Consider the following 13,124-nt stretch of genomic DNA (forward strand, 5'->3'; position numbering starts at 1 on the left):
GCTCAAAACACTAAAAATTCTAGATCAGAAATAATTAGGCGGTAAAATCAGTACATTTTCACAATTAGCTGATAAATATTTTACTAACAACTAAGCACATGAAAACCTGCCATTTTGAATGCAATGCCTGAGGTACCTCTAGGGGTATGCATATGCCCAGAGAATCAAAGGGATAGTTTAAATAAATTTAAGCAAGAATTAGTTTGCATATCTACTCTATTATATACGGGGAGCAGAAACACAAAACTACAGTGTATTCCGGTTATTTGGGCCACCGGTTATTTGGGCGACCGATTAATCGGGGCAGCCATTTATTTGGGGCAAATCTTAAAAAACAGAACCCAATTGATAAAATAGTCAGGGTTTACTTCTCTTAATTGGGACAACATATCGTTTAATCGAGACAGGAGACCACAGCACTGGAGATTACCATACGATTGTCTCCGACCATACCACATGGTTCGGTCAGATTTCTGGAGGTAACAACCATAAAACAATTAGCAGTCGCCTGTTTATTGGGCTTTTCTGTTAGTGCAATCTATTATAAACGGATAGTAAACTCAATCTTATTGAATTTGCAATAATAATACCGACAGCTGGAATTCTGTGGGTTATTATGGTGAAATGTATTTACACTTCCATGGAATTTTCAATCATATAAAAAAATTTATTTTCAGAATCTGCTCTTCATTCCTATTTTTAAAGCTTTGTAACTTGTTACTCCATTCTCACTTGCGCATATTGTGTTACTTGCAATTTGTGTGTGCCATGTTCTTTGTAATTGATTGCTTATCTTTTTACTGTTTTAAATTTTAAAACCCACCCACAAATGTCAACTAGTTAATATGTACATATTACAGTACGTATTAATTATTCTGATTATCACGTATATTCTTCAGATTTTCATGTATATTTAATTTTTTAATTGGTAAGATAATAAAGGGTAAATTTGTGCTTAATTTATCTTTACTTTTATAGCCTGTTGATAATATTCCTCCTATTTTCGCTAATTAGAATCGCTGTTTAATAGAATTAAAATTCAATTCACAAACTTGATCACCATGACTGGTGCTTACTACACATCGTATAGTGAACGGTACTTTATTATGGTGATTATCGTAATGTGATTTGATTATACAGTGAACCAATTGTAAAGTGGGGGGGCACTGTATTTTTAACTTTTTTTATGTGAAACTTCGGATAATTGGGGCAGCCACTTAATCGGGCCAAAATGAACTAGTCCCAATGTGTCCCAAATAACCGGAATCAACTGTACTAACTTATTCCAGTTTTCAGCTATCTCAGAAAGCCTCTAACACCAAATTACAATTAAACATGGAAATAAACCATAGAATAAGTAAAACAGGAGGTGTAGGAAGCCAGTTTTCATTTGGAACATAAAAGAAATTTGAAGAGTTGATCAAAAGAGAAAATTGATGTGGAACCAAAGGAAATCTGCCAAAGACAAAATTAGCTATTTATTGTCATCAGTATTAGTATTATTTAATCAGTATTATATCAATATAAGGTATGTGTTTGTGGGCCAATTTGCATTTTATATGAAATTAAAATGCTCAGAATAACTCGTGGGGATGTGGGTCTACTTCCTTCACCTGAAATAGAATAACTAGGGTCCCAATTGAAATGGCCATTTAAGAATCACTTCAGTCCAAAGGGATCTGAACCCAGACCTCTAAAAATAAACAGAATGGATGAAAGTGATGGCATGACCATATTACAAATAAGGAAATAAGAACAAATCTTGTGTTAACAAAAAAAAAAAAAGGTAAGTGAAAGAAAAGTTAAAATAGCATGGACATGTAGAAAGGATGGAAGAAGGGCAATTAACTAACAACCACTACACTCTCACGAGAACAGCTATTTATAGTATATTTTTTAAGCTTATTTTTAAAGGTTTGGGGCTGACAGCTGGGTAAGAAATAAAGGGATTGATCAAAAATTAGAATCTAAAAAGATGTGAGAGTTTTAATAAAAATAAATAGAATGGATGAAAGTGATGGCATGACCATATTACAAATAAGGAAATAAGAACAAATCTTGTGTTAACAAAAAAAAAAAAAGGTAAGTGAAAGAAAAGTTAAAATAGCATGGACATGTAGAAAGGATGGAAGAAGGGCGATTAACTAAGAAGCAGGATCTGAATGATAATAGATCTATAGATAGTCAAGAGGAAAGTGGGTGAATGGCATCAAGCACACATTAGAAGAATGAGGGCATTTAAACATCTAACAAGAAATAGGAAAGCACAAAGAAAATTTGTGAATAGAAAACTAATAATCCAGAAGGACTGATCTGTACTACTATAGTGACCTGTGTCCCCACTGAGTATAACAGGGTTGGATGTTAAATTTCATTTTAACAGGAAATAAAAGTGTTTTGACGTTCACAACAAACTCAGAAGAATTTTGTGGGGCACACAAACAATTCTCTAGTGGGTAGCAAAGGCAATTCTTAGTGTACGACAATGGCATTATTGAGATAAATTTCACATTTTTCTTTTGTACAAAATTACATAATTTCATGGCACTTGTAATGGTTATCACATTTTCTGAAGATAAGTTATGAATTTTATTTAAGTCATATTACTTACTGTATTCCTTCAATTCTAAGATGCACTTTTTTCCCCCCATAAACTTCTCTAAAAACGGGGTGCATCTTACAATCGCAGTTTTTTTTCGAATTTTCCTGTGCTTTGCACAGCACCACACGTTTTGTTTTTACTTGGAAACCCCGCCTCTAAGTTATCGCATTCTCCAATTCCATTGGAGAATAAAGTGGCGTGAGTGATTTCACGTGCTTTCGAAATGCGAAGACACCGTTATTTTATTATAGTGGAGCTCACTCAGCGAAAACTAGGAAGTTTTGTTTATATCTTCGAAAGTATATAAGAAGCGGAATTACTGTATTTCATTAATTTTGATCTTTTATTGCACATTAAAATGTCAAAAAGATTGCACTACGAAGCTGCATTGAAACGAAAAGTTATTGTGTATCCAAAAGAACATGGAAATAGAGCTGTGGGTCGAAATTTTGACATTAGTGAAGTAAATGTTCGTTGTTGGAGAAATGATCGCAATTCCATATTTTCATGCAAAGCAACAATCAAGTGCTTTACAGGGCCTAAGAAAGAAAGATTTCCACAAGTTGATGAAGCTGTGATATGTTTTGTAATGGAGACACGTGCAAAAGGATTACCAATCACTCGACAAACCATGCAATTGAAAGCTGGAGAAATTGCCAAGTCGCTCGGAATAGAGAAATTAATTTTTAAAGGCAGCTGCGGCTGGTGCGACAGACTCATGCGTCATAGTGGATTATTGTTAAGGTGCCGAACATCTATTTGTCAAAAAATTCCTGCAGACTTTCAACAGAAGCTGATTAACTTTCAGCAACAGGTGATGAAATTAAGGAAAAAAAGAAACTGAGTTTAGTCAAATTGGAAATGCTGATGAAACCCCAGTCTTCTTCGATATGCCTCGAAATTACACAGTCAACACTAAAGGTGGTAAAGAAGCCAAGATTACAAGCATGGGCTACGAAAAACAGCGTATCACTATGATGCTATGCATCACTGCTGATGGTTGACAGTTGCCACCATATTTAATTTTAAATAGAAAAACCATACCAAAGAATGAAATTTTCCCCAAAGATGTTATTGTCCGTGCACAAAAAAAATGGATGGATGTCAGCAGAGCTTATGGAAGACTGGCTAAATGTTGTGTGGAATAGACGTCCTGGAAGTCTTCGTAACCCACCTAGCATGCTAGTACTTGATGCATTTTGTGGACATTTGTCTGAACATGTCAAAAATAAAATCGTGCAAAAACGTGGTGACTTGGTTGTGATTCCTGGTGGAATGACTAGCCAACTGCAGCCACTCGACGTTGTAGTCAACAAACCATTTAAAGGTTACTTGAGAAAGGAATATGAATCCTGGCTGTTGACCGACAACCTTCCACTGACATCTTCCATAAAAATTATGAAAGTGCCAGCATTAAAATTGGCAGAATGGGTATCAACAGCTTGGAAGCTGATCCCAGAAAGAATAGTAAAGCACTCATTTAAAAAATGTTGCATCACCAACGCTCTCAATGGCTCAGAAGATGATATATTATGGAATAATGAAGATAATGACGGCTCAGAATAATCTGACCCTGAATGTGAAGTAGACTCTGATATCAATTCAGATGCAGATATTGACGGCTCAGAAGAAAGTGATGAATAACATATCTACTGATAAATACCGTTACTATTGTTAGTAAATTGAATTCTATTATAATAAAAATATTTGTTAGATTTATTTTAGTGTTTTATTTTATTTATTTATTTTTCTTAGAATCAAAGCTTTTTTTCTGAAATTAAGGTGTGTCTTACAATCGATGGCATCTTAGAATCGAAGAAATACAGTATATCTCTTTTAAGCATAACCATTTATCATTACTTCCATATAGGTTTCCTGTTAACCTATTTCCTGTGAAAATTGACAGTGCAATAACAAACATCAGAAGGCTGTACAAAGCCCACCAGTTTGACATACCTTTTATAAATCTTATGTTTTAAAATTTATAACTGATTTTGATCATAACTTGTTGCCCTTCCCAGAGTAGTTTTGTAGACCTCAGTCTGAGATATGCTGGCCGGAATGTGACTTCTATCATAATAACATGTGTAAAGCTGTCCTACAATAATCTGCTGAAGCACAAGGGGATTTTGAATTTTATTTCCTTCTTCTGAGAATTTTATGTAACTTCTCAGCCCCATAATATATTAATTTAAAATGTAGCGTGGGTATGGATGCACAATTAAAATAAAGAATAAATTAAAAATAATTTCTGAATTTTCTATGAAACTGTAATCCAGATAACATGATATCAAATTTCTATAACCATTAAAAAAATTATTCCTTACCTGTTCTGATGGTGTGTAATCATTCCTTTTAACTGTTTGTACCCTGTCTAGGAAACTAAAAGAAACACTTTTTTATTATGGCAGTTAGTTCTTGGTGTAAAATCACTCAAATTAAATTTAATTTAAAAAATAAATAAAAAATAACTTGCTGAACAGAATTCAAAAAGCATAAAATTCTACAGTAATTAGTTAAGTTTAAAGATAATCTTCTAGTTTGGAATTATTATTCCGGAATTCCAGAATAAAAGTCTGAAAAGATCTTTCAAATGACTAAGAACTCAAACTTGACGAGACAGAAATTTAACACTAAAAAGTAATCTAATGCAGCTATTTATTTATTTATTATTTTTTTTTTTTTACTGAGATGGTTGGTATATATCAGAGCTTTTTAACATTTCTGTAAACATAACTATGATAATGAGGCATATTTATGTTGATATCATGAAATTCTTTGACTATACTGCTGAGAAAAAAGTTCACAGATTTCTGAGTAATGATTATTATACAGCAGTTTTCTGTGTTGGGAAAGGGCACTCAATGCAAAATATCAAAGAAGAGGCAACATTTCACTGGTTTATCTTCACAGTACGTACAGACTCCTCTCTATTTTCTAGTTTGGATTTTTTTTATTTGGGTTCCTTCTATTGGAAACCAAATAGATTCAAAGAACTATTTACATATTTATATATTAAAGGCATAAAACAAAAATTAGTGATGCAGACATGGTGACTGTTCTGTGTCAGATGCCTGAATGCAAAGAAGAAAAATGTTACCCTCTCCTCACTACATGAAAAGGTCCAATTGATATGGAAGGTAGCATCTGGATGTGATGGCTTCCAGAATTCCATTTTAATGTGGCTCTGACATTTTCTGGTTGTTGTTGTGACTGGGTTTTAGGATCATCAGAGAACTAGATATTTCTCCATTGTGTATTATCTGTAGAAATGTGTTCACAGGTTGATTTGCATGTTGTGCAGTGTGAAAAACCCAGAATAACTCATGGAACAAACTCTATGCCCTTTGCCTATCGTGGTAATAAAAAAAATCCAAACTGGAAATTAGAAATTAAAGTTTGGATGTTATCAGCACCATAATTTAAAGAATTCTGGAATTTAACAGAGATATTTAAATAGTTTCCCTTTTTGCTAATCTGTGCATACAAAAGGGGACATAAACTGGAAAGGGATGGCTGCAAGGCAGAAATTTGTTTTAGCCAGCGAGTAACTAATTGCTGGAATAAAGAATCAGTAGGAATGTCAGATTTAGCAATATCAATAGCTGTAGCAATGCTGGAATAAAGAATCAGAAGGAATGTCACATTTAGCAATGTCAATAGCTATAGCATTTGCAGCACCCCAAACATTGACAATTTTTTTTTATAGAATCAAAATTTTTAGCATAAAACAATGGTGCACATAACCATAAATAGTTGGAATGAATTTAAAGAACTGACAAATTATCAAAAGAGATGGGCTTTATAATGGCTGAGGATTTTTTTTAAGATGCTGATGCCATATGAGATATTGCTTCCATACATAATTTTGCCACTACCAATACTAATCTACAAGTAAAACTGTTATTATTAAATTATATGCATATTATGTTTTAATCATCAGTGAATATATAAATGCATATAACACGGATATATTACTAGCCACATTGCACATTTTATTATTTTGATCAGTTTTCAGGCATTAAACTCAGAAATGTGATTTCAATCAATGGAAATTGTCACAATATTACAATAATATTAGCATGGAAAAAGATTTCAGTTAGTGCGGGAAAACATGTAAATGTTTTATTTTAATTTTTTTGTGACATGAATGAGAGGCTATCTTAGACTGAGAAGATATCATAGAATGTGTAGCATTTTTCTATAAAAAGTTTACAGAATAGGCAGTCTGAGCTTTTTTTTCAAAATGCCAAAAATCAAATATGCTGCTGAAATTACAAAATCGTGGATTTCTAATCACAGAAAAAAGTTTACTGTGGATGGCAATAGTCTTTTTGTGTTGTTTGCGGAAAGAATAAAAAAGAAACTCCAGCTTTCACCTTTTATGGAAAACTGATTTCTTTGTTAACAGAAATGAGCAAGAACATTTTGAAAGCTCATATTTTTATGTTTAGCTCAGTCAGTTGTGTTGATGTGGAAAGATCATTCTCTGCTTTGGATGATAATGAGATAATGTTTTAGATAAATACTACACATTTACAATGAGCCACATTGAAAAATATACTGTTGTTTACTGTAATAAAGGTTAAAGTAAAAGTAAAATGATTATTATTCTAAAACTTTTAAATACTGAAAACAAAGAAATTGTACTTCTATTAATAAATTAATGTATAAGAAATGTATTATAATAAATGTAAAAATGTTATTGCATAAATAATAGTATTTTGGTAGATATTTTCATATATTTTATTACATATTATTGGATATTTACTTATAAAATAAAATAAGTGTTTGTAGTAACTTTTTTCCTAATAAATATAATTTAACAAATTTTTTAGTTAAAAGCAACCTAATTTATAAATGTGTATTTTATATGAAAATTTTTCAGTTCTTTTCCTACCCTCCTCCCCCAAATCACATCTCTAACTGGTTGAGGTCATATTGTTGATACAGTTAAATTGTTCCTGGGAAAAGTAGCTATTACACACAGCAAGGTCAATGTTAAATGTTGGTGGTGGTGGGGGGGAAACATTTAGTAATAACACTATTCTGATTCTATTTTTGTGTGTAAAAATAAAATACAATGTATACTTTTGTTTTTTTTTTTTTTTGTAGTGAAAGGTTAATTGTAATAGTATAATGAATCTATTGTGCTTATCTTTAGAAACAATGATTTCTTAAATAAATGTTATTTTGATAGACCAACAACCAAAAATTTGTACAAAAAAAAAAAGGAAAACAAAATGTGAAAGTACATGTACTTTAAAAAAAATTACTTTGAGCAAGTAAACAAATAAACAATAAAGCAATAATTTTCAGTTCAAAACTGAGTGATACCCTGCATACATGCAATATATGTAACTTCTATTTTGGTAGCAGAGTCACAATTCTCTCCTACCCATAAAAGAGAAAAGCAATCAACAGGAGTGACGAAGCCACAAAAGTCAGCGAAGACCTTAACTGCAGCTCAGCTTGCAAGTCTGCTTAGGCAGCAACTGTATATAGCGTAAGCGACTCTATTATCGATCGGTGTCCGCAAAATAATGTTATTTTGGGAAACGTGCAAGAAAAAGAGAGAGAGGTGAAAGAAAAAAAGAAATAGAGGGAGAAAATTTTCGGTGGCGTTTCAGTTGTGTAGGAGGAAATATAAAGCGAAGGTTACTATTTTATCTTTTCGTTTGCAATGTTTACTTGGGCTTAAAACAAACGCTGAGCTATAAATATATATATAAAAAACCTGTAAATATAAATAAACAGATATAAAGATGTAAATGGAAAATGAATACTCTGCTGTAATAGTATCAGTTTATTTATGACAAGGTACTCATTAAAATCAGGAAAGTGTCAATTGATTTGCGTATTCACTTGATGTTGGACAAGTTCAAATGAAAACGCCAAAATAAAAAAAAAAAAATAGTTTTATATAATTTCGTGCAAATTTTTTTGCATGTTCATAGTAATTAAAAAAACAAAAAAGTGCTAACTTAAAGCATCTGTTTCAGTATGAACATTGCAAATATTACTAGCAGGCAACATTTACAGCAGCGCAATTTGTGTTTTTTTTTTTTTTTTTATATATTATTATATTTAAGCAAACTGAAAAAGCGTGGCACCAGTACTAACAGAATAAGAATATAAACTTTACACACGTGAAAATCCTTTTTAGAAAGTTTTTTCGTTGTATTACACGGGAATCGAAGTACCCGTTTCGTACAAAATAAACATACCTCACTCAGTTTTCCGAAGAACTCAACAAAAATGAAATGTGTTTTTCGATTATTTTAAAAGCTGTTTTGGTTTATTTCATTCTTCTGAAGACACGAGCAGTCGCGATATTTGTGATAATGGCAAGCAGGGCCATGAAAATGGGAGATGCATTAGATGTGTCGCAGCAGAACCCCCGATCTGGATGGCCCAATCGAAGGAGCCATCAAAGTCTCGATATAAATAAACGAGGCCCCTTAACCCCTTTTGCAAATGGAACCCCAAGTACCTTTACACGGCAAGAAATAGTTTAAAATCGTGCAATTTTTAATTATGTTTATTTTGACAATATACTATATGCGAACGGAACAATACTACTGTATTAGAAAGTGCAGTCCTGTTATAAGCGAAAAAATTATAACAAATAAAAAATATTATTCGGTTACATCACTTCCAACAAGTAGCGAGAAAAATGGAAGCCCAACCCAATATTCAGAGGGAACGCCTCAGTCAGACGGAGGGAACGCTTAGTCCAATGTTGGTTTTGATGCATCAGATCATATTGCACCAATATGTATTATTATACAGTATAAGTAAAAGTGTGCACTCACGGGCCAATCTGTTGTGTGGGCTGAAAAACCGAGAATAACTAACGATGAAAACTCCATTCCTTCCGCTTGAGATTGATTGATTAACTCGATCGAAGAGGCTCTCAGGCATTCTTTCAGTCTAGGAAGGGATTCGAACTTAGACCTCGCCATACGAGTGACAAAGGTGAAACCGCTATACTGTTAGGAACGAAGGCTACGCATTTACGGTGAAACCCCCCCCCCTCTCTTTTTTTTAATGGTCACACTTTTCAAATTCTAACATAATGATGGAGGCCAAAAATCAAACCCATACTGGAGGAATAGTAAAATTCACAGGATGTAATTCTAACAGTTATTTTACTTGAACCTCAGGGGCTCACATCTGGTGAGTATGGGCTTGGCACACCTAGGGCCCTGAGCTGGATATCATCATTATTCTTGGTGATTCCCTTCTACTTTTGACACTCTCTCTCTCTGGGGGAATTTTTTTTGGCTGGTACAGCATAACCCTCAGGCTTCCTTGCACCAGGTAGCTAATAATAACAATTAGGCAATACTTCACTGCGTTTGAAAGGTTTTATGCACAACTATTTGATGGGAGGCATAAATTACAATCCTCCTCTTGTGGTTCTTCAGTGGAGTAGTAGTGAGAACTTAAGAGTGACAGAACCAGTGGCGTAGCTACCATGTAGGCAGGCAAGGCAATTGTCTCCGTGCCCTTTAGTGGCCCGGCGTCTTTGGCTGTCTCCTGTTTTTGAAATTTTTAATTAATTTAGTATGGGCCCCGAACATGTTCTTTACCTCCGGGTCCGAAAAAGGGTAGCTACGCTACTGGACAGAACTATATATGAACTTGATAAAAACAAATAATGAAATTAACAGCAAAAAACTATAAAATGCAGTGAATTAGTATCAAGAAGACGATAACGAACTTAGTTTTTAGGTGCGTTAGTAGCATAAAGACAATAGATGCATAAGCACCTATTGTCTTTATGTCCATCCATCCACATGTAACAAAGGGACTCAGTGGTTCCTATGGACTTGTACGAGGTTAAATATTGGGACTGCACGCGCAGTTACTACACACCAAGCGCCACCAGTGAAAAAATAAAAAGGACAGAGGGTGACCTTGAACCTTTCCCAAGTTATCTGCCATGTCACATTCCAACACGCTCATTCGCTTTGCAGTGACACAGATTTTCATTACCTTATTTTTGCTGTTTGCTGGAAAAATGACAGACAAAGGAATCGAACAACGAATCAACCTCAAAATTTTAACAGAACTAGAAAAAACACCAACTGAAAGTTACGAGTTTTTACGTCAAGTTTATGGGGAAGTTACTAAGTCAAGAGCGCACGTGTTTGAATGGCATAAAAGATTTTAAGAGGGATGAGAGAATGTGTAAGACGATGAACGACCAGATCATCCACTATCCACGAAAACTGATGAAAATGTGGATCGGGTTAAGCCATTGATTATAGTGATCGTCATTTAAGCATTAGAATGGTTACATCAAAAATCAGTATGGACGGTTAGACATTTTAACCAAAAATTTAGGCATGAGAAAAGTGTGTCAAGATGGTGCCAAAAATTTTGAATAAGATCAAAGAATGAGAAGATTCCAAGTTTGTGAAGATGTTAACAAAAAAAATAGTACTGTAATTACTTGCAATGAAAGTTGGCTGTTTCAGTGCGACCCAGCAATTAAAAGACAGTCAATGATGCAGTGGAAGACAAAACAATCCCCCAGACAAAAAAAAAAAAAAAAAAAGAATATCAAAACCATGTTCCTTCTTTTCTTCGATATTGAAGGAATTATTACAGCTGATACATCCCACCAAATCACACTGTCAATCAAGCATACTACGCTGAAGTTCTGACAAGGTTGTATGAAAAAAATTGAAGGGACCTGAATTGTGGAAGGATGGCTAGTTGCTTCTGCACACAATGCGCGCCCTGTTCACCAGTTTCTGTCTTTAAACACGTAGCCTCTACAGTTAACTGCAGCCATTATCAACCCACTGCAGGATGGAAGCCTCCTCAACAATTCATGCTGAGGGAAATGGACCATAATCTGCCACGCTGGTCCGCGGGTTGGCAGATCGACCGTATTTAGCAGTCAGAGACTTGAACCCCGGTCTACTCAAAGAGCGTGTGCTACTGCACTCCCGCTCCTGACAACTCGGCTACGGAACATAATGCAAATCGTTTGCATTATGTTTGCCGGGAATCAATGAGTCAACGGAAAGAGTTTTTTCGATAGCAAATAAGCTGTGGACGTCAACAAAAACCCAGTTGACCGTAGAAACGCTGAAAGAAATACTACAAGTGCAATTTTGCTAATTCTTGTAAAGAATTTTACAAAGAAATAGCAAATAAGGAAGAATTATTAAAAAAAATTCACTCAGCAGAAAATATATTTAATTACATTATTTAATATCTCTTGTTTTTTTGTTGTTAAAAGATGTATGTATTATTATTATTATTTCTCAGAAAAAAACAACCTTTTTTCACTAAACAAAAATGAAAATCGATTAAAACCATAACCATTCTAATAAGTGTTTTTTTAATGTAAATTAAAATTAACTAATTTGTAATTAGTTAATTACAAATAATTGTACGAAGCGTAACATGAGGGGTACCGTATACTGAATTTCAGCCTTTCTGTGAAGGGGAAAAAAAAAAATATATATATATTTTTTTTTTTTTTTTAAAGAAGTTTGATATTTATTTTATACGTTTTGTTCAAAGACGTCAATATATTTAATTTATATTTTGTATGTGAATATTTTTTTATATATAAATTTTTTTTAAAAAATGTGTGTATTGTTTCTGGGGGAGTTGAAAAATTCCTCTCCCCCCCCCCCAGATGTCCCACATTGGAATGCTAAGGATGTGGTCACCTTAACTTAAGAGAACCCATTTTCAGTCCACTGAAGACATTCAGAAAAAGAAGAGAGAAAAAAAAAAAAAAAAAAAAAGCAGGACCGGAATGTTTAAAAGGCTTACAGAAGATGACTTCCAGAAATGTTTCTGTGCTTAGAAGAAACATATGGAACAGTGTGTCCAAGCCAAGGACGTTTATTTTGCAAGGTACGAAATATTTCATTATATTTATTTTTTGCAATTGACTCGTTATTTATAGCCAGATACTTGTGGTGCATCTGTTCATGTATACATTGAGCCAAAACATTATGACCACCTACCTAATATGATGTTGGTCCTCCACATGCATGCGTTGACTTTGCGCTTATAGCCTTAGGCTCTAATGCGCCATAAAATCCTTAAACAACCAACCAACCTGCACATGCAGCCAAAACAGCTCGTACCGGGCGAGGCATGGACGCTACACGATTTCTAAATGTGTCTTGTGGTATCTGGTACCATCACGCAACCAGCAGATCCTTTAACTCCTCTAAGGTCCGTGGTTGAGACGCCGCAGATCGGAGTTGATGTTCCAACACAAATCACAGATGCTCGATGGGATTTATGTCTGGGGAATTTGGAGGCCAGGGTAATACTTGGAAGTCTTCCTTATGTTCTGCAAACCAGTCTTGAATAACCCGGGCGGTGTGGCATGGCCCATTATCCTGCTGAAAGACTGCACCGCCAGAGGAGAAGACCGTTGCCATGAAAGGATGTACCTGGTCAGCAATGATGTTTAGGTAGACATGTATAGTATCTTATAAGATAAGATGCTATACATAAGATAAGGAAGACTTCCAGG

General features: G+C 34.2%; 1 protein-coding gene across 2 annotated transcripts in view; it reads right to left on the reverse strand.

Moving 5' to 3' along the window:
• LOC150082751 (guanine nucleotide-binding protein G(s) subunit alpha-like) overlaps positions 1 to 13,124 on the reverse strand; it is a 200,567-nt gene that overhangs the window by 69,747 nt on the left and 117,696 nt on the right. For both annotated transcript variants that reach the window (XM_090376807.1, XM_090376806.1), the window contains exon 6: positions 4,930 to 4,984. In XM_090376807.1, the coding sequence (XP_090232933.1) occupies positions 4,930 to 4,984 (55 nt within the window). The remainder of the gene's footprint in view (positions 1 to 4,929; positions 4,985 to 13,124) is intronic.

Source organism: Mastigoproctus giganteus, chromosome 7 (assembly GCF_048544385.1).
Source record: "Mastigoproctus giganteus isolate SK-2022 chromosome 7, ASM4854438v1, whole genome shotgun sequence".
NCBI lineage: Eukaryota > Metazoa > Arthropoda > Arachnida > Uropygi > Thelyphonidae > Mastigoproctus > Mastigoproctus giganteus.